General features: G+C 46.1%; 1 protein-coding gene across 1 annotated transcript in view; it reads right to left on the bottom strand.

The window, feature by feature from the left end:
- MVB12B (multivesicular body subunit 12B) overlaps positions 1-23,078 on the bottom strand; it is a 465,468-nt gene that overhangs the window by 247,011 nt on the left and 195,379 nt on the right. The window contains exons 4-5 of the mRNA XM_086924708.1: positions 21,553-21,649; positions 1,357-1,486 (exon numbers count right to left, since the gene is read on the bottom strand). Of these exons, the coding sequence (XP_086780834.1) occupies positions 1,357-1,486; positions 21,553-21,649 (227 nt within the window). The remainder of the gene's footprint in view (positions 1-1,356; positions 1,487-21,552; positions 21,650-23,078) is intronic.

Raw genomic sequence — 23,078 nt, 5'->3', positions numbered from 1 at the left:
CCAGAAAATAAATCCCCAGCTATTGTCCTCCTAAATGAGATCACACATGGATCTCAGTGTGCTGGCTGCACTCTCCCAGGGAAAAATACAGAGGATCCCTTTTAGGGTTTGAGGTCAATGGAGACCTTCCGGACCCAGTGCGAAGTCATATTACGCAGGTCACTGCTTTGATTGGACACTGCAGGGCCTGTGAGTCTACAGCATTTGATGTCCTGCCTTTTCCCTTAATCAGGGATCTGACAACAGCATTGGATTGGAAAGACTCTTAGTAAGGGTCATGTCAACTCAAAATCAAGCACTGCTTTGCAGACTACCTGCACATGGACAGTGGGATGCCCAGTGCCTCCATATTCCTGTTGGATCATAGCTCATTGTGGTGATCCAGAATGCCTGCCCACATACTCTTTTACTTGATTGCCTGATGCTGATTCACCACAGGGCATGCAATCCATTGGATAGCCAGAAACCAGCCGGCACAGGCTAACATCTCCCTACGAGCCCAGGTTGACCCCATTATCTGCCCGAGCAATATGCGGGCTCCATCTATGGCCTGTTGTATTTAATGGTGAGGAAGAATTCTGAGGCAGGGCCATACAGAGGCACACATGTTAACCCCTTCGATGCCTGTGACGGAACCATTCCGTCATCAGTCATGGTTGAGCTGTGCTGATGACGGAATGGTTCCGTCACAACCACACCCAGTTAAGGAATGTCCAGCACGATAGGGAAATCGGGGCAGCATCCATGTGGTTAAGGACAACAGAGCACCATCTAAGAAACGGCCTTATGCTCTTGGCGCTCTGTCTGCCAGCTGTCAATTAAACATTGAAAGGGCTGGAAATGTATACAAGTGCTGTTTTGTAAAAGCAATGGCACACACACGATTCGTAGACCATAGTGAGTGATAATTGGGACGGACAATTGTAAAAACTGAGAAAAAAGAAGGGGGTCTATGATGAAATTTGTAAGATTGAACAGGCTAGCGGTCCTCTTTTGCCAGAAATTTGAGCTCTCTGGGATAATGGGTGCAAGTGCAGTGCTTTCAAACGAGGTTCCATAGAGTCCTTGCAAGGGTGCATCTATCAGTGTGACTAGCTGCCCCTCTCTCCCTACACCTGAAGCCATCAAGTGACAGCAATTCATATGGAAACACAGTATCATGAGATGGTGAATAATGTCCAAAATAATAGTCCTTGTTTGCAACGATACTAAATATACACATTTCAAAAAATAAATACAACCACAATCTTGTATTATTAGTAAGTACATTAGAATATCGTTCAGGATACTCCTTGGAGGTTCTCTTAAGCGAAGCAGGTAACGGTGAAACTAGACTGTATTTAAGGTCGAACTTACCCTATGAAGGTGTACTGAGGCGGGGCTTGCTTCGATCTGCCCAGGATTCGAACGTCGCAAATAGCAGCTTCGGTAGAGTCCCGGGGGATGAACTTAATGCACAGCCTCTTCTTCCGAAAAGCGGTTTCTTCTGCAAAAAGAAGTTCAAAATCAATTTAGAATTTAGTGTGGTGTGAATAGGCTGTCAATACTGAATCACAGAGTCTTTTTCCATCAAGTGAAAGGTCATTTATGAATACTGCGCATGGCTGGGTGCGCTTCATCAAGTTAAGAATAGGATGTGTTTCTGTCCACTGCCCATACATGTGAGATCCATGTTCTTTACACCTGGTGGGTTTCATTAGTTCCACTCGGCAAGCAAGGGTCACAAATGACACACAAAGAACTGAAAGCAGGGTCATTTCTTCAACCACACAAACCATTGAAGTGAGGAGAGTTCAATGAGAAACAAGACTCCAAACCACAGGAAATCCCCCCCTTCTCCTTGATCACCATTATTTCGCCAGAAAAATATTATTTTTTATGGTTTAGTGAAGTGCTGGAAATAGGTTTTCAAAGCAAACACAAGGAGATGACGGACGGATCGCTGAAACTTTTCAGACACTCACCCCCAGTCAAAGATCTGGCTTGAATCCATCATCGTTCTTTAGCTCACTAGAAATAGGTTTTCTACAAACATGCCTTGAATATCATAGGGCTGCCAACTTGTGGTCAGTCCCAAAAGAGGTGGAGAGGCCGAGTCAGAAAGAAAATGGTCATCCACAGAAGCAACAATTCGATCTACAGACTCGCACACAAGTTTGAAGAGAACCAGTAATGAAGACAACCTGTTTCTGTGCACTATCCCAAGCGTAACAGGGGTAAAACAGCACCTGAGACGATTCTCCCTATGCGATGCCCAAAAGGTGGGGGACGTCTACCCGAATTAAAAGGGTACCAACGTACTCTATCTAAGCTGCATTATGCATATTTTAGTGCAGTATTTAGTTCTAGTGTGCATTAAAGAACTTTTAATCTGGAAAGTCAAGCCCTAGGGTGGACAATCCTTCATTATACTGCGAGTTCATTGAGTATTACACTCTAGTACCCCCACAATATCTCCACGAGAAGCCAGTAGCTGCTCGCCATAGCAACCACTGACAACCGCGTGATGAAGGGGTTGAGCTTGGTCCAGTACGTATAGCCAAAGTAGGACAGACCTAAAGACACCAGAGGCAAACAACCTCAACCTACATGTTTGAGCCACATTAGTCCTGCCGGCCCAATTATTCATGTCTCCCCTACTCCCGTGAACAGAGTCCGGCACTGGACATCTCCGGGCAGACCACTGTCAGCAGGGAAACAGGGAGATGTGACTTGAGAGACGGCAACCATTGTATAAAAGCCACCAGTGACAGCAAGAAAACCAATTTCTATGGTGCTGTAGGGAATACACATGGGGTGATGCAAGACTTTCCCTTGGCAAAGCGGGCCAACTTTGCCCTTCCTTGGGAAGAGTGAAACTGTTTGGCACACCCGCAGTTTTAACCTAGTCAGTGTGCACTAACCAATTCGGAGGTAACCGTGCGCTTTACAAATACTGGTATTTCATTTAGTTTCATTTTCGTTTCGTAAAATAGCTTAGCAGGGAGCAGACCTCTACGCAGAGATCTAATGCGTGTCCAGCAGGTCTCAGCATTACAACACATGTAAAATAGCTCAGGGGGTTCATGTGTACGCTGCAGTGCACTGTGTTATATGTGGGTGGCAGGTTTATGTAGGAATAAGAAGGTTTGTCAATGGATTTTTTTTGCAGAGTTAAAGATACAACCTGCAAGTCTTCAGTTCCAATCCAAGGAAGATCGCAGATTGGTTGAAGTAGTCGCCTGAACAGATCTAGTGCACAATAGGCTAAACAGTCTCTCTTGGTTGATTAAGTGCTAAGGGAGCTCTTTTGCATCACTTAAGTTGCTGCAGATGCACGTGTTGCCCCTTATGTAGCACACATTGTCTTGATGCACTTTTTGCCCTAGATGGAGTTACCGCTTTTCAATGGGGTCAAAAAGAACCTCGAGAAGAGATACAAATGAACCATCCAAGACATTGCCCTGAGGGTGCCTGTCGGAGAGAGACAAAGGGTCCTGAAGACTCCTATATACAAGGGTTGTTATAGAGCAGGATAACAGACAGGCTGGGGATGGACATGTAGAGACACCGGCAGCATGGCAGAAGCAATGCTGTCGGAGTCTCTGTATGCCCATATAGCAACACAACTGCTTATGGGGAGCCTAAAGGCCCCAGGAAAGTAGGTGCAGTTCCCTTCCTGTACCCACCTTCTTGTGAACTTCAAGGACCCAGAGGATGGAGGCCTTTGCAAAGAATCATGGACGGGTGATTCAAACCGCTGCTTTACACTTCCCTGCTGTCCTCTCCCAAGCGCTTGCAACTAATTCAGATCGTTAGCACCTACCAGAAAATACTTGGGCTAAACAAAGGCTCTTTGTGTATGTGGTGGAAACTGATGGTTGTGTTACATGTGCCCCACATTTATTGGAGAATTCCAACAAGAGTGTGTATTTCACTCCATAAGGTGATGAAAAAGTGATGAAAAATGTCCTAGCTATCGTAATGGAAAGTTTCATTTCTATTAAGGACTCGGAGGCGAGGATTATGCTATTCTTTCTTCACTTTATTGAATAGCAGCCATTTGTAGACAAGTAAACAACTACTATTCCCATGAACCATAGGGAATAAACAAAGAATAGAGAGTGTCCATAGCTAGAGTGTCCCATCATCTGCACCAATCACAGGTTCCCAGGGTGCTGATAGTCTTCTGTCCCTGACTACTTCTCCTCTTTCTTCGCTGCTTCCAGCCAAGATAAGTGATATTTGTTTTTTGTTGTGCTTAATGGTTTTACTATTAGCTTTGATGTGGTTGTGATTACTGGCGGCACCACCAGCGTTTTTTTCAAGATGCGCGCTGCGCTGTGCAGCTTGTGTTATTGTGCTTGAAGCTTGTGTTCCTATAAAAAGTTGATCATTTGTGGTCTTGAACAGTGTCAGTGTAAAGAAAGTCAGTCATTGAAGGGCTGCAGCCCAACACAAGGGCACAGATGAGCCAGAGCTGAGCTGGGTCTCCGGGGTATCACCATGAGGTGAATTTAATACAAAGAATGAAGTTACAGACTCAGGTCTGATCCCGAAGATGTGACAAGGCTGAGAAGCTCGAGGGCCGGTAATGAACCTGGCTCACGGATACAGAAGACAGACTTGTTTCAAACTGGCTTTAGAAGGAAGTGTCTCCTGGTGGATGCTGTTTAAATTTTACTGCACCCTAAAGTACATTTTTAGTGTGGGATGGAATTGTTTGAAAACTGTTTGTTACTTTTGTTGTGTGTTTAAGAGTTTGACGGTTTTTATTGTTTTGCATGACCTGAAATAAATAAACCTCCGAGACCATTGCGCCTTCAGAGGCTTCCTTTGGCCTGTTAAAATTGCTGATTGCTGTGCTCTCATTCACCTGCACAAGCACCACAACTCAAACACAATTGTATGAATTTAGAACCCTGAATAACACCCTATCCGCAGCACAGGGAGAGGTCAGTGATGCTCCTTCCACCTTGGATAGTAGTGACTGAAGTGTGGTCCACATTCAGCACTAAGAGCATCACCGGCCTGGAACCACTGTACGGGAAAAGTTCTCGACTGGTTCTCTTTACTTTCTGGATATGTTCCATCTGTCCAGATGAAATCATTCAGATCTATTTTCCTTCCACACTTCATGCAGTATCCAAGGCGTCAATGCTGCCTGCTTCTCTTGTCAACATAGACACAGAATCGCAAAGAAACCTTCTCAACGTCACAGACATCGCCATCCATCAGTGCACTATAGCACTTCTCGAAACAACAGCAACCGCTTAAGACAGCCCATCCCTCTAGGAGTATTCCCATCATGCCACCGCTCCGCTTACTTGCTCCTTAGTGGTTTACCCAATGCGACTCCTCTGATGCGTCATTGCAGCTTTCATCACCTGGCAACTCACCTGGCTGAAGACTCGATGCCTCCATTTATTTCATGTCCTTCATGCACAACATTTATAAGTCACCTCTCTTCTAACCCCGATATCCAGGACTTCCTTACCCAGACTTCTGCTCTGTTGTCCAAGCCACAAAAATCATCAGGCTCAATATTGGTAATTTATGGGCAACTGATCATTAATCCCCCTCACAGCCATTATTAGCACCTTAACCCTGGAAATACAACCATCTCTTTGAAAAACTGAGCGTTTTCATTGGTTACAGATCAACACACTCTCCTGCATTACTTTTTGATCAGACTATAAATTCTGATAACTATACCAGTGGGCACACTGCAAACCACCAGAAAGACCGCTTTTCCCATTCTGTAGTCAAGAAAAACCGAACCTTCTCACAGCCATTCTCAGCTTCTGCTCCAACACTGACCGACACTCTCCCTTCTGACATCAGTCCTGCACCTGATCGCCACCTCTTCTTCAGAAGGTGGCACCAACACAGCCCCGGCCCGCCTCCTTGTCAAACAAAAATGTAGCTATGCTTCCAAGATTTTCTGCATTGTTTTGTAAACTGCAACCATTCTCCTAGGTTATGCAATGCTGAATAAAACAAAAACAAAAACAAAAAAACAAATGATGCAGCACAGGCAAGCAGTGATAGTCGATGTCCATTCTCCTGACCACGTATAATACTATAAATTTAGCAGGGATGTAGTTCCACCAGAGTATACATCAAGCTCTTGAAACCGTCCAATAATCAAAATTCCAAAATCAAGCAAAAAAAGGTAGGTTTGTTTTTTTATCATCCAGAAATTTTACAACTAAAGTTTTGAAAAGTAAATTCATACCTCAAAGAATAATTTGACATAAATAAAAATGACCATCCTCTGCATTGCTGAAACGTGGCTTCTAGTGCTGCTTTAGCTGCCTGGCTCAAACATGGCTTCTAGTGCTGCTTTGTTTGCCTGGCTCAAACATGGCTTCTTGGCACTGAAGGAGCTTCACCAACAGAAGCATCTTCAGCTGAATGATCTGGTGCGAGACCGAAGGGATGCCCTTACTTGACATTACTGGCTAGATAATGTGGAGACACAGTAATGACTTCACAGGTGGTTACACCGGAGGCTACATTTTCAAAGACCCTTGAGGTCCTATTTAACCTATTTTCTGTAACTAGATCAGTGAATCTGCAAAACCTAGTGTCCACAATAGTCAACACCTGCATTTCCCAGCACTGCCCTGGCCTAGTACCACTGAGCAGTGACTTATAACGGAGGTATTTATTATAAGAGAAGTTGGGGCTGAGAAAAGGACATGGATAGACTGGTTGCATGAACTGATGCTAGGAACCTCCATTCGGTGAACATTTGTTCCCACCATCAGGTTTACACACAGATACCCCGTGAACCTAAACAATCTGCACAACCTTTGAGAAGACCTAGCAAAAGACATAGGCAACAAAACGTAACTTTGCTGAATCCCATGATAAAACCAGTCACATGTGTCTAAAAACATCATGTGAGGCATCTTGAAGTGGAGGGAAAGTTATGTTATGTCAAACTGGTTTATTACGCGCAACAGCTGCCCCAGCAAAGAGTCGTCCCGGCGCTGACCAGCAGTGAGGAGACAGTACATAAACGGCCCAGGGACCTACGTAATGGGGAAGAGAAAGATTTTTAGGGATTTCCTGAATTCAAGGTAGTTAGTGAACCCCCGAATGTGAGCGGTAACGAATTCCAGAGAATGGCTGCTCTGTTCCGAAAGGAACGACCACCAGCACGAACGCTCCTGACTCTGGGAACCACCACCAGATGTTGTCCCACAGAACAGAGCTGGCGAGAGGGGACATAAGGTGAGAGCAGGTCAGTCAAGATTTTAGGAGATGCCAGTTTTAAAGTTTTAAAGGCTCAACAGAGAGCCTTAAACTCGATGCGCCTAGCCACAGATAGCCAGTGTAGACAGCGGATGGCGCTCGTTACTGAGCAGACTCGTGCAGACCAAACGGGGATCTAACAACCGCGTTCTAGACTCTCTGTAGCCTCTGCACTTCAGACTTATTAGCTCCCAAACACAGTGAGTTTGCCTAGTCCAGACGCAACATAATCAGGGCCTGGATGATGATCGACAGTGATGGTGTGGACCTTATCTCTTCACCATAACAAGGGTTCCTGGGTGTATGGTATTTATTTTTTTGACATTTCCGTCGGTATTTAGCCCTATTTATTTTTTGCTAATTTTCTCTGTATTTATCTATATTTATTTTGGGTTTTTTGGAAAAATGAAGCTGAAATTAGTATATTTCCACGTCTATTTAACTGATAAATATGCAGTCATGCTTAAATGCATGCCATAATTCAGTGATATGAACACCCGCAGAAGATAAATCAATGCACTTATATGAAAATATGCACATTTCAGTATCAACTTTGTGCATAGCTACTGGTGTTAAAGCCTCCATACTAAAATCCCTTTCTTTTTTAACCCCCTGACCTATCAACACAACTCTTGGCCTGGCAGTCATGGCAGACAGTATTTAGATTTACTGAAAAAGCAACCCAATTTCCGTTTCTATCCACATTTAAAATTAAATACAGACAAGAAAATACATGTTTTCTGTCTATATTTATCTGTAAAAATCAGTAAAAAAGGAAAACAGGGAGCCTAAATCATAACCGTACCCGAATTATACACATCAAATAATCCAATCACTTGTAGGGCTCAGCACTGTCACAAACTCTGCTATTATACTTATTCAAAGATTTCTTCCAGATCCTGCTGCAATGAGATGGGACTCTACAAGAGGATTAGCTCGGCTGCGATCCTGCGACATGACAGCGCTCTGATATCTTTCGGGCTCAAGTTCGCGCTATATAAAACTTTTTAAATAAATAAATAAAGAGGCGGATGCAGGAAAAAACCCTCAAGCTGAAGGGGAAAAGCCGGACCATTAATTAAATAGGAGAGAACTGACTTTGGAATTCCATTATCAGTTGGGCCGCCTGTCCAACCGAGGTGAAAGAAGAGATCTAGTATGGGTTGTACCAGCTACAACCCAGTGTAAACTAAAGGCCTGATGCAAACATGCAGACGCCACTTGGAACACCAAATAAGAATAATACATTTTACTGCACAAGAGCCTTTTTCTGGAAGTGGAGCAGGCCAGCAGCAAATGCCAGGAGCCGGGTCCTCCCAAAAACTTACAGAAAAAATATTTTATTTTTGTAGACTGCGGGAGGTAGGAGCAATTTAGGAAAGGTTGGGATGGAACAGAAGGACAGGTGAGGGCAAGCAATAGAGGAGCGAATGGGGGAAGTGTCTAAGGGAAGCAAAGTGGAGTTGGCATGGGAGAAAATAACACAAAATAATAACCTGAGGTGGGAAGGCTGAGAGAGCAACAAGGAGCGCATAGGTTTAGGGGGATTTAATGGAATAAGTAGCACACGTAAGAGCGAGCTAGTGGGGTAGGTGGAGCAACACTCGGCACACGGGGGAGTGGGTATTTGGGGGAGGATTAGCAGATGAGGGAGAGAGCAACAAAACACACACTTTGATTATCTGGATAATTCTTCAATGTCTGGTTTCACAGAGTTCCAATACTTGCTTACAGACACACTTTCTATGAGCAAGAGCTTCAAACATGTTCAATTACATGCAGCAGGAAACCTGTGCCAGAAATGGAGTTCCTTCATACATAACACTTGGCGTGTCTCCTCAAAGACCGAGAGCCAGCTGTTTCATTCGTTTATTCACCATGCTCTCTCACATTGCACGATTCTACCATCTGTAGCACGGTCGTCCTAAGAATCGTATCTACTCATTATACGTGCCTAATCAGCAGTCATTTTAAGTAAGCATACTATACTCAGAAGAAGCGCGCGTAGTCATTTTAATGGATGAAGGGAAGTACGCAGGTGCAAAACAAAGCCTTTAAAGTAATCTGCGGATTACAAAACAATGTATATTGTTATTAGTTACGAGGCTGCACTCCTTTGTTGTTGCTGAATTACTGTACAGAAAAATGTTTCCTTAAATTAAAGAAATCTACTGGAAATAGAAAAACAAAATGCAAAAAGCCAGCGGGCGGGATCATGAACAAATAATGAAAGAGAACTGAACAGCATCAATTCTCCCACGGTCCATGAAATTCAGGAGTTCATGCAATTTCGGACACCTCTTTCTATATCTAATATAAATTATATATATATATATATATATATATATATATATATATATATATATATATATATATATATATATATATATATATATATATATATATATATATATATATATATATATATATATATATATATATCTCAAGATCTCCATCTAGATCCATATATTGTATTGCGAATAAATAGATCCCAGGTTATCAGCAATACAGTTTGAAATTCGATGCTTGTGATGCAATTTTTTTTTATCGTGTATGACAAAGTTTAATTTACCAGGCGTTCTGAAATGCACTGGCAACAAGACGAAGATTTGCTGATAGAACGTCTGGCACATTAGAGAAAGAGATATGTATTGCCATTGACCGGACAGATCCCTTTACTTATTGATGACCTGGCATGCTAGAGAGAAATGCACCGAATTATATGTGAGAAACGTGATACTGGTTATTAATATTGACCACCTATGGATTGCATTTCCAAACATGATATTTGTTCTGCCGCCTACTGTCTGTTAGCATGATGGACTCAGGTAGCTGCTGAACAACGAGATCCTGTCCGTTAGCATCTGCCCTCATAAATAAACAAGGAAAAAGTTAGAAAATTACAAATTTACCAAAGATGACCATTGAGGCAACTTGTTTAAATAGTTGTATGGATCTTTCCGCCAGCTGTAGTTTTTCAGAACAAGATAAAAAACATTGGGCTTTTGGCAACACATAGGACAAGCCGCAACTAAGTGATTGCCTACACCGGTTGACCATCATCAAGGGTCTCAAGTCAAGTCAAGTCAAGAAATTTATATAGCGCGCTACATACCCAGAGGGTCTCAAGGTGCTTGAGGAGGGGTGGGGAATTACTTCTCGAATATCCAGGTTTTAAGTTGCTTTCTGAATGCTAGGTGGTTTTGAGTGAGGCGAAGGTGCAAGGGAAGTGAGTTCCAGGTTTTGGCCGCTAGGTAGGAGAATGATCTTCCTCCCATGGTGGTTTTGTTGACGCGGGGAACAGCGGCGAGGGCTTGGTTGGAAGAGCGCAGCTGGCGGGAGGGGGTGTAGAAGGAAAGACGTGTATTGAGGCAATCGGGTCCAAGTTCGTAGAGAGCTTTGTGTGCGTGGGTGAGGAGGCGGAAAGTTATCCTCTTATTGACGGGGAGCCAGTGGAGGTTTTTCAGGTGAGCAGAAATGTGTTCTTTGCGCGGGATGTCTAGTATGAGTCTGGCTGATGCGTTCTGGATGCGTTGGAGTTTTTTCTGAAGTTTTGCGGTGGTACCGGCGTAAAGGGTGTTTCCGTAGTCCAGGCGGCTTCTGACCAGTGCGTGGGTGACCGTTTTTCTAGTTTCGGTGGGGATCCAGCGAAATGTTTTTTTGAGCATGCAAAGAATGTTGAAGCAAGATGAAGAGACGGCGTTGACTTGTCTGGTCATCGAGAGTGAGGAATCCAGGATGACGCCTAGGTTCCGTGCGTGATCCGTCGGGATGGGTGCTTTTCCAAGGGCTTCTGGCCACCAAGAGTCGTCCCAGGCGGAGGGGGAGGTGCCTAAGATAAGGACTTCTGTTTTGTCTGAATTCGTTTCAGGCGGCTATGCTTCATCCATTCGGCTACCTCTTTCATTCCTTCATGAAGGTTGGTTTTGGCGGTGTTTGGGTCTTTGGTGAGTGAGAGGATCAGTTGAGTGTCATCGGCGTAGGAGATGATGTTGAGGTTGTGTTGGCGTGCGATGGTCGCGAGGGGGCTCATGTATACGTTGAAGAGGGTGGGGCTGAGTGAAGATCCTTGTGGCACGCCGCAGATGACTTCAGTGGCCTCTGACTTGAATGGTGGGAGGCGTACTCTCTGAGTTCTTCCGGCAAGGAATGAGGTGATCCATTCCAGTGCCATTCCTTGGATTCCGATGTTTCTGAGTCGTTGTAACAGGGTGTTATGACAGACTGTGTCGAAGGCTGCGGAGAGGTCGAGGAGGATGAGGGCGACTGTGTCTCCATTGTCCAGTAGAGTTCGGATGTCGTCTGTGGCTGCGATGAGTGCGGTCTCAGTACTGTGTTTGGCTCGGAAGCCGGACTGTGAGGAGTCGAGGGATTTGTTGGCTTTGAGGAAGGCGGCGAGTTGGTTGTTGACAGCTTTCCCCATGACTTTGGCCGGGAATGGAAGGAGCGAGATGGGGCGGTAGTTTTTGAGTTCGGAGGGGTCAGCTGTGGGTTTTTTCAGAAGGGCGCTGAGTTCGGCGTGTTTCCAGCTTTCTGGGAAGGTGCCGGAGTTGAGGGAGCAGTTGATGACGTCTCGGAGGTGTGGTGCTATGATGGAGTTTGCTTTGTTGAAGATGTGGTGAGGGCATGGGTCTGTGGGGGATCCTGAGTGGATGGAGTTCATCAGGCGGATGGTGTCTTCAATGGAGATTGGGTTCCAGTCATTGAGGATGTTCAAGGGGGGTGAAGGTGCGGCTGAGGGTTGGGTGGGTTGGTCTTCGGGTTGGTTGCCAAAGCTGTTGTGGATGTCAGCGATTTTGTCGTGGAAGAACGAAGCTAGGGAGTCGCAAAGGGTTTGAGAGGGGGTGATGTCGTTGGAGTTGGTAGTGGGGTTGGTAAACTCTTTGACGATGTTGAATAATTCCTTGCTGTTGTGGGTGTTTTTGTCTAGTCGGTCTTTGAATGCGGTTTTCTTGGCAGTCCGGATCAATTGGTGGTGTATGCGGGTGGCGTTTTTGAAGGCGTCCCTTGTGTTGGTGTTAGGGTCTTTTTTCCAGGCCTTCTCAAGGGAGCGACAGAGTTTCTTGGATTTCTTAAGATCCTCGTTGAACCAGGGGGCGTTTTTGCTGCCTAGTTTGATTTGACGTTTTTTCAAAGGTGCTAGGTTGTCGGCGGTGTTGGTTAGCCATTGAGTGAGGTTAATGGCTGCTTGGTTGGGGTTCGATGAGTGGGCAGGGGGGTTATGAAGAAGCGATGTGGAGATCTGGTCGATGGTGATTTTGTTCCAGTTTCTTCGCAGAGTAGGTTGAGGGTGGTTGTGGGTTATGGACTTATTGTAAACAAAGTGAATGCAGCTGTGGTCCGTCCATTGGAGAACTGTGGTGTGACTGAAGGAAATATGTTTGCTGGAGGTGAAGATAGGGTCGAGGGTGTGTCCTGCGTGGTGTGTGGGGGTATTAACAAGTTGTTTGAGTCCGAGGTTGGCGAGATTGTCCAGAAGGGTGGTGGTGTTGTTGTCGTTGCTCTTTTCCAGGTGAAAATTGAGGTCTCCCAATAGAATGTAGTCCTCGGAGGAGAGGGCGTGTTGGGTGATGAAATCAGTGATGTCTTCAGTGAATTGTGCACGGGGTCCTGGTGGCCTGTAGAGGAGGGTGCCTCTGAGTGTGGTCTTGGGATCGGTGTGGATCTGGAAGTGAAGGTGTTCGGCGCTAGAGAGGTTGACGTCCGAGCTGGTTGTGATGCGGAAGGAGTTCTTATGGACGATGGCGATGCCTCCTCCTGTTTGGTTGGTGCGATCTTTTCGGATGATCTTGTAGCCTTCCGGGATGGCTATGGCGATGTCTGGGGCTGAAGAGGCGTTCATCCAAGTCTCAGTTAGGAAGGCGACGTCTGGAGAAATGGTGTCTAGTAGATTCCAAAGGTTGATGGCGTGGCTGTGGACCGATCGGGTGTTGAGTAAGATGCATTTTAGGTAGTTGGCGTCAGATCTATGTTTGGTGTTAGTGGATGAGGAATTGGTTTTTGTGCCGTCAAACTTGCAGGAGTTGCATGTGAAGGGTCCATGGGTGTGTCCGGGTGCGGCTTGGGCGCAGTTGGGGAGTCGGCCGGGGTTAAGTGCAAGGAGGGAGGAGGAATCGTATGTAATGTGGGTGGGCTGGGCCTTACGGGAACCAGGGGGTCTGGCGCTGGGTGCGGTCTCGGCGCGGACGGGCGTAGACGGGCTTACCTTTGGCGCACCTTCGGCGCGGCCGTAGCGCGTGGACGCTGCGTGTTGGGTCATCACCCTTAAATGGATAGTGGAGGGGGCGGAGCGTGGGAGGGTCAGCAGCTGGGAGGCGTTAGCGGGGAGGAGGGGCGGGCCAGGGAATAGGCAGCAAAACAAAATGGAGGTCAAAGGGGAGGCGAGGCAGAGGCAGCAAAACAACTGTGATACCGAGTGCAGCTAAAGTCTCACCAGGCACTTCTAAGACTCAGCAATGTCGCGCTTCTCCGAACAACAATGCAAGCTGCACTATGGTAGCGCTATATATTGTAATATGCAGGCGACGCGATGTAGATCTAATACCAGTCACAAAAGCACAATTCAAGCACAATGACAAATGCCAAAACGATACCACTGGATTTCTAATGCGTGGCGCGATATTGCAGGCTGCTTCCAAAGGTGCGATCAGCAGATGAATGCAGCGTGAGGTCGGGGAGCTGAGGGGGAGCGTCCGATCCGGAGCGAGTCCAGGCATTCAACAGATCACCGGTCATCGCATCTTTCTGGCTCATCAGTTGCATGCAGGAATTGGCGGCTTGAAAGAGAAAAAGAGCATGGCTCCTCACCTGCTCTTCAGACTGCAATAGATTGAGACCTGTGGAGCCCCCTATAGCTTCTCTTCTACCTTGTTCTGGTTGAATCATGAGGATTGTCCACCGGCAGGTTTAATATCAAAGTTCCAATTATGGGGAGATACCACCGGTGACATGCGACCAATGGGGACTTACGGAACAGTCACCTTAACGCCCAGTCAAGAAGGGAGACGGTCGGGGGTTCACTACAGAAGCAATTGTATCCTCATGCAATTGTCATGTGTGCTTTTTGTTATGTGCCAGAAAACAATAATAAAAACTTCCAATTATGATTTCTCATCTACCGCAAGGACACTCAAATCCTGTTCGACGTACATGTACAATGTATTACCAACTTTTTCCTGCCTCTTTGCAAAGATCCTCTAAATGCAGACCACTGCAGTCCTCACAGGCTCCCCTTGATGCCAGTCGCCTCTTCCTCTTGCCTGAATGCTGCTAGGCTGCTCCTGCCCTTGGGAGTGAGCCTCGCCAGCCAGCATTGTCAGACTGTGTCACTGGCATCAAGCTGTACCCTGCGGATGAGCCCATAACTAGGGCGAAACCGGTTCTGGGTTACTTGTGTGTTCCGTTTCAGAGCGGGCCTGGCTTAGCAGTTTGGTCTGGACTGTTCCCATGAGGCACAGGGTCAAGACTGATTTGCATACGGCTGGGTCTAAACTGGGGTTGCATGGTGAGCAAAAGAACAATGGATTTAACCCAGATCTCTTGACTAGGGGGTGAATGTTGGATTTGTTTCGCATTCCGTCTATCATTTGTCTGTCCTTCTCAGCCTTGTCAAGCAGCCAGTTCTACAGTTAGAGCAGCCCTTCTAGGGTCAAACGCCTTCAGCCCTTCTAGGTTCCAGTGTCTTTAGCTCCAGGCACATTGCCACTCGCCATTTGCCCGATCGCCGTTTTCCCACTTCCCGCCAATAGTGTACCCAGCGTCCCTCCCATTACCTACTTAATGGAGGCCACAGCGCGTGTCCATTGAGCAGGTCCTCACCAGCTCCCCTTGCTGCCAGTCACCTCTTCCGCCTGCCTGACGGCTGCTCCTGCCCTTAGGAGTGAGCCTCCCCAGCCAGTCTGGTCAGACAGCCAGTTCTGCAGTTAGTGCAGCCAGGTTCTAGAGCCATCAGCCATACTAGGTTCCAGTGCCTTTAGGCTCCAGGCCAACTGCCACTCGCTTTTTCCCACTTCCTGCCACCTGTTTCCCGCCGCCCACCTCCTCAGCACCACTCCCAGGACTTACTTAATGGAGGCCGCAGCACGGCTGCACCAATGGTAAGCCGGTCTACACCCATCCACGCCTGGACCATACCCAGCGCCAGAAACCCTGGCCCCCAGCCATCAACAGAAACTCCAACACAGAGCTCCGTGCCCTGGACGACACAACAACTGCTGCCTCGCATCTCCTTGCTACACAGCAGGAACGTTCAACTGCCACCGATATCAGTTCACCTGCAACCTAAAGCTGCCCGCCCTGTCAGAATCCTACGCAACTCTACCTCACCACCGACACCACCGTGGAACCACTCCAATTCCTCCTGATCAACACCTGGTCACTCTGCAAACAGGCTAACAAAGGCCTGGGACACCATCACCACCCTCGTCCCTGACGTGGCTTTATCACACAGATATGTCTCAACCCCTCTTTGGCCCCTGACATCGCCACAGCAATGTCCAACGGCTAAAGGGTGAAACACGGGGACCGCACCAACAAACACAGAGGTGCCATCAAAGATTCACTCTGCTGCACCACAACAGAAGACCAAACGAAGCCAATCCTGGATAACCTGAATTTCCAACTCCACAACGAAGACAAAACAGCAATCAAAGGCATCCTCGCCTAAAGACCCCCAGGACCACGAACCGGCCTCTACAACAACACCATAGACTTCATCACCCTACTCTACATTGAATCCAAGCACTGCATCTTCCTCGGAGATGTCCTCTTCCACCTGGATGACCCCACAGACACAAACTCTGCCAACTTCCTGAAACAAATTAACATCACCACCCGCACCCAGCTGGTTATTGACCCCACACACAGAGCAGGGCACACACTAGACCCTATCTTCACTTTCAGCAACAAAGTCCAATATAGTCACATCAGGGAACTCACCTGGACAGACCACTCCCTCATCCGCTTCGACATCTCAGGACCCTCCTCGCATCACTCTCAGCCCCAGCACCTCCTCCCGCAGCCGGAGCAAAGCGACACAGAACCAATAGACGGACGCCCTCAACACCATCCAGTCTGATGCCTCAAACAATGTGCAACATTCCGTCCATCAACCTGTGTGTTTTGCTGATGCCTCTACCGGCCTGAAACAGACAGTTGAGAACTTCAACACCTGGATCACCAACGCCGCAGACCGAGTTGCTCCCTCCAAACCAGCCAAAACTCGCAGATCCACCAAACAAGTCAGCTGGTACACTTCGGAACTCAGCACAATGAAACGCAGCTGCAAGCAACAAGAAAGAAGATGGTGCACCACCAGAGACAATACAGATCAAGCCACCTTCAAGGCAGCACTCAACAAATACCACCAACGACTCAAAGACATGAAAAAGGACGCCCTTGCACACTGCATTGAGGCTAGCGCTAGCCACATCAAGAAACTCTTCAGCATCATCAGAAAGTTTTCCTGCCCAGCAGCCTTCAAGAACATGGTACCTCCCTCACAGGACTCTGCGATGTTCTAGCTAATCACTTTCACATCAAGATGTCCACCATCTACAGGAATTCGACCACCAACCCACCGACCTCCTCAGCCTTACCACTCTTACAGAATCCTCCACAGACCAACATCTCACGGTATTTAAACAGCTCACCACACTGGACACCACCGATATAATGAACTCCATCCACCACCCTCAACACATACATCACCATTGCAACCTTTCCTGACACATAGAAACACGCAGAGATCAGACCTCTCCTCAAGAAACTCTCCACAGACCCCAGTGATCTCCAGAAGTAGTTTCATCACACTGTTCCCGTTTCCCTCCAAAGTCTCGGAGAAAGCCATCAACCGTCAGCTCACAGAGCACTTGGCGAGAAACAACCTGCTAGACCCCTCCGAATCAGGTTTCCGAGCCAACCACAGCATGGAGACCGCCCATTTTGCCGCCAAGAGTATACCCGCAACCTACTCAACAGAGGATAATTGGCTGCCCAGATTCTTCTAGACCTCTTCAGCCTTCAATACCGTGTCCCATCACACCGTCATCAAAAAACTGCACCAGATAGAGGAGATGAACTCAGATGAATAGCATCATTCCTCACCGGAGGCACACAGAAAATCTTCTCCACCTTCACTACGCAACTCAAAAGCACCATCTGCGGTGTCCCCCAAGGCTCCAACCGCTTCAACATCTACATGACGCTGCTAGCCGACATGGTCAAAAACCACAATATCAACAGAATATCCTACGCCGATACACCCAGCTCATTCTCTCACTCTCAGCAGACCCGACTACAAAAAAAAACACAATTGGATGAAGAACGTTGCAGCCTGGATGAAGGACACCTGCCTAAATCTCAACACGGACACGACTGAAATACTGATCTTTGGCAACCATATTTCTCTCTGGAAAGACATCTGGTGGCCAGCAGAACTTGGACCCACCCCCACACCAAAAGGCCACACCCGAAACCTTGGCATCACCCTGGACAGCAAACTCACCATGAAACAACACATCAACACAGTCTCCTAAGCCTGTTTCCACACTTTCCGCATGCTCCGAAGAATCTTCAAATGGCTCCCCACAAGCACCAGGAAAACAGTGACACAAGCCCTCTTCACTAGCCACCTGGACGACGTCAGCGCACTGTACACAGAAACTACCATCGAACTTATGACAAGGCTTCAGAGGATAAAGACCTCAGCAGCCAGATTGATCCTCAACCTGCCCAACTGACCCACATCACCCAGCACCTGCGTCAGGAGAAGATACCAATTCAAACTACTGACACACCCCTGCAAAGCCCTCTGCGACCAAGCACCAGCATACACGAACCACAGTCTGAACTTCCACCCACCATCTTGAAATCTCTGCTCCGCCTCCCTTGCCCTGGCACAGACACCACGCATCTGCCGGAGCCACAGAGGAGGACACTCCTTCTCTCACCCCACCACCAAGTCCTGGAACGCCTTCCCCTTCCGAACATCTCCTTTGCTGACGGACTTCAGAAAGAAACTCAAGACCTTGATGAGGATTGGATTGAAGTCTTCGTTACTGCATGAAACAGGCACCTCTAGATCTCATCTGAAAATATAAATGAATTCCCAGACCTAGTTGAAGTGGAAAGAAATCTAGTACTGTAGATTGTGGACGACCTTTCATTTCATTGCCAATGAGATGCCATCATCAAATCCTGTCAGTACCATCTTAAAATCTTGCACTTGAACCCTTCTGTTGGCCTGACATTTCTGAGATGCAAAGGTCTAAGCAGTTGTCTGCATCTGGGAAACGCAAAGGTCCAGCTAACCCATGTACATCACATTCAAAACATGCAGCATACCTGGCAACAGACTTCTCATAGGCAACTCAACACCCAGCCATTGGGAGGTCTACCTTCAAGACTGTTAAGTCAGAGGTTTTAGTTTAGATCTTAGGGAATGCCTCATACAATTATCAGCAGAATTGGATTGAACTTCTTAACTGACCCTTCCAAATAGTACTGCCCTCGTAGCCTCAGCTTTTTCATAACCTCTATCCATAGTTAACGATTCAGAGAACGCGGAGGGTGAAAGCTGCCCTCAGTCCATTATTACCGTACCCACTCTAGCACTGTGACCAGCCATCAGCAAATGTGCCTTGATCATGCTCCAAAAGGAACACAGCTCGAACAGTCAGGCCAGATCCCAGTCAGATGGGAAAACTAGCAGCTCTGGATGGGTTTCAGCCATTTGGGACTCATCGCGGATTTGCAGCTTGAGCCCAGTGTGTACAAGGGCCACATCTGTGCCTACACATCGCACTCAAGTGTCTAACTTTTTTTTTATTATTGGTGCAGTGTTTATATGAATCTCAGGTCGCATCCAGTATACTGTTTTTTTGCCCATTATGCTACTCTATACAGACCACCTCTCAGGTAGCAAAATCCATGAATGCACTTCCTCGAAAGCTGCACAATACTGAAAGCACAGGAAGTAGAATAATACCTATTTGTTCATAGTTCGGTCCAGCACCAACTATCTTCCTAGGTTAAAGTAGGATGGCAAAAAGCCACATGCAGCGCACGTACAGAAGGCAATTAACATAACAATAATAAATAATAGAAAAGACCTGTGCCCATTCATCCTGGTACGGGTTATTACAGACAAAATGCCCTTTTTAGGCCTTGCCTGCCAACAGGACATGAAGTGTTGCTGTGAGGGGTATTGCTTTCTATCAGAGGTTTGGAGCCAGCTCAGTGCTTGGCTTGTCATTTGCTTCTTTGCTGCCTCCGAACTGGGCAACATATTCTGACTTCATTTCCTCTTCTTTCGTGTGGAGCATGGACCAACTACTGATTGATTTATCTGGATTAGCGTCCTTCTGCTGTCCAGCCACTGCTTGCGCTGTGATTCAGGTACTAATTAATTTTTTCCTCACCTCCCACCCTTGTCTGTGTTGCTTTTTCGCTTCCCAGCCCTCTTGCTACATGTTGCTTCATCCTCTCCCATCCCCCTGCACCATGTTGCTTCTTTCACTCCAAATTCCTGTTCTCTTGTTGCTTCTTTCTTTCCCTCCCACATCTCATGCTCCTGTTGCTTCTTCCCCGTTGATCTTCCCCTCTGCCCCCATTGTCCTACTTGCTTCATTGCTCCCACCAGCACCTTCCTGTTATTTGTTGCCTTCCCGCCCACGCAGCCTTCCTACCCACCTGCCATAACAGAAAAAAGTGATATGACACGGCCAACACTAGCTGCCTCACTGTGTTTAAATTTTTTTTAAGTAGTAGTATTTTTTTATAGTCCCATTACCTCCCTACCGCCCTTCTCAGGATGCGGCCCCAAGTAATTACCAGGGGCGGAGTTTAATTCAAGCACTCCTTCCTCGCTTTTTTTATACTTTAGTATGTCACCTTAAGTGGGACCAGTATGCCCAGGCATGGATCCCATGCACACTGTGTCAATGGAACCAAGCTGCTCCCAGCTGATGGCCACATAACAAGGGCGAAACCGGTCATGGTTTGCTTGTGTTCCAGGTCAGGGAGGACCTGGCTTGGCAGTGCAAGCTGGACTGTTCCCATCTGAGCAGAGTTAAGACGGATTTGCATATAGCTGGGTCCAAACGGGGGTGGCATAATATATAAATCAACCATTTTTATCAAAAAGTTCTCTTTCTCCGTGTCTCCTTCTAGTTGTATGACTATTAAATTTATGTTAGTTGATTAAGTCGGAATACTTTCTGATATTCATTTACTATTGCAGTTTCTGATTAGTCAGCCAGGATTACTGAGAATTGCTTTTTCTTACCCTGAACTGGAAAGCAATTATCAAAAATAAATCCCTTGTTGGCATTATTACCTATCTTTCAAAGACTCCCAAGCCCGGAAGGGTTGATTGGGTCCCTCTCCCCCCCCCCCCCCGCCCCCCCCTGCCTCCCCTTCTTCTGACTATATTTATTGCAGTGTTCAGATCGACAGCACAAATTAAATGACATTAAGCATAAATAAAATGACAATAACTGTGTTATGTCGTTTAACTTATAATCTGCTGACGCGGGCTGTAGGGAGATGCTCCTCCGCCATTACGGAGGAGCCGCCCGTGAGGTTTCTGTAGTAATGTGGTACCCGAAACAGGTGCCCTGACATTCACAGCATCATTACCAGCCAGAATCGATTATGATCTGGCAGAAAAAACTGTCTTCAATACTTCATCAAATCACGTTGGTTTCTCGAGGCTAAGAACCTAAATAAACATTTAGCAAGGATAGATACCTACAACACTCGAAATTTTCAACAAAAAAAATAAGATTTCCTTAATAAATCTGGGCAGGTTTGCACCTGCTGATTTGTGTGAAGTACACAACTTCATAAAACAGTCAAGTTTTTGAACTTTGAGCAACTTTGCCGGTTGGCAAAGTTTCATGGAAAAAAATGTTTTAACAAGGGTTTGCCCCATAAAATGTGTATGTTTTTTTCATAGCAGAATTCTGCAACTAAAATACCCATTCTGAAACTTTTGTGATTCTAGTTAGTAGAAAAAGTCCGCAGATTGACAGGAAAGTCCGTACATTGGGTTATTTTCTTTCTTCACATTTTGCCAGGAATTGTCTTGAGGGGAAAACCTGTAACGGAGTAATGCTGCATCTGGAATTAAAGTATCCTACAGTATCAGTAATAAAGAGCGCTGTATTAATTATTTTATCAAAGAAAAAAGTATGACCCCTAAATGAAAGTCTTCTCCCACATTTTATTTAAAAATTACCGTTTACAAAGCTGACAATTTATTTTTTAAACGCAACAAAAAATTATGAAAATGTACTTAGTTTTACTTACGCGTATCAATCGTTTCCTGAATTGGAATGAACCCCACTGGTAAAGTGTCCTTAATATCAATGAGCTTCATATCAACCAGCACGTTACCCAAGTGACTCTGTGAGCATTGAATGAAAAAAATGGGAAAAGTGTATTGTTTAACAAAAGCTAATTACACTTTTGATTATTTCTTAAATACACATTTACACATGCACAACTATGTAAACTGTAACTCGTTAAACTGATTCTACATTTTGTCGTTATATCCAGCACATCTTACTTGCAATATTCTAATATTTTATTTTTAAACTCCGTTTTGATTCATTACAAGGCGAACAAAAACATGACAAGACCGCATGAATCCATCCTGTTTGTAAGTCCATTAGGCCCCGGCCTTACCGCCTCTTCCCCTCCTCCCATGTGGAACGACCCGCTCCTCGTCAAAAAACACTAATCTAAGCCTAGAGCGTCCTACTACCATAGTCAACAATACTCTACCAAAGTAATGGAAAGTAAACAAAGGTAAAGAATATTTACATTTGTAATCACATATAATAAAGGTTTTTTTTACCGATGGAAAAAGTAACTCCGCCACTTTCATAATCCGCTCGATTCCACCTACCCGCGTGCATAAGGTACTGCCTGAGATTTTCCGCATCCAGTCTGATGCCTGGGGAATGTTCTAAGGTAAGGCATCTACGGCTAGATCTCCCGCTCAGATTAAATGGCTATATTTCCATCCAATTATTTTGTAGCCAAGTTGCAAATAAATCACTAACAAGGCTAACAGAAGAAATCCAGCAATGTCCCATGCAGCCTCTCCGAGATAAGAAAAAGCCCCCAAGCAACACTCAAGAGTTACATGACAATGAAGTTAAAAGGAAGTACACCTCAGCAATCTCCTGGTTTCCCCAGGCACCTGAAAAGTCTGCACACCAATGCAGGTAGCTACCATTGGCCAAGAAAGAGGTGCAGGCAGGTGGAAGAGGGATACACTCTCCCCCACTTTGCCATGGATAGGAAGGTGAAGGACAATAGACAAATCCCAACAAGGGAAGGGAAATACACACCCACTACAAAAATAAAAAATGGTGTAGGTTGGAGATATATGATGTGTTTCCAATATAAAGGGTTATTCAGGTTGTATTAAGTGAAGAAATCAAAAGGTATAGGACAAATGGGTTTAACCTACCTAGGAGAACAAGCGAAAACCAAACAAAATTACTCCACCAAATGTAGACCCTTACTGTATGCAAGAGAAAGTAAAGTGCTCTGCCCCAAAGCCTAAAACCGGAGGTTCCTGGTGCCCCAGCAGAGCATGGTACACAAGCAGAGCATGCCACCTCTTGTACAAATAAACCACTGCAACACAGAGGTGGCCTAGACTAGAACCATCAAAGAATTAAGAAGTGGTAAGTGGTGAGACCAAGGTTTAGGCCAGGAAGATTACTTTAAACTCCAGGGCGCAGGTACGGTTGTGCTTAAACTGTTGCAGATATTGAAAGAAACCCAAGAGTACTCCATGGCCAGATGTCTGCTGGGAACGA

The sequence above is a fragment of the Lissotriton vulgaris genome, chromosome 5 (genome assembly GCF_964263255.1).
Source record: "Lissotriton vulgaris chromosome 5, aLisVul1.2, whole genome shotgun sequence".
Taxonomy (NCBI): Eukaryota; Metazoa; Chordata; class Amphibia; order Caudata; family Salamandridae; genus Lissotriton; species Lissotriton vulgaris.
The sequence above is the reverse complement of the archived record's forward strand: the minus strand, read 5'-3'. Positions and strand labels throughout refer to the sequence as shown.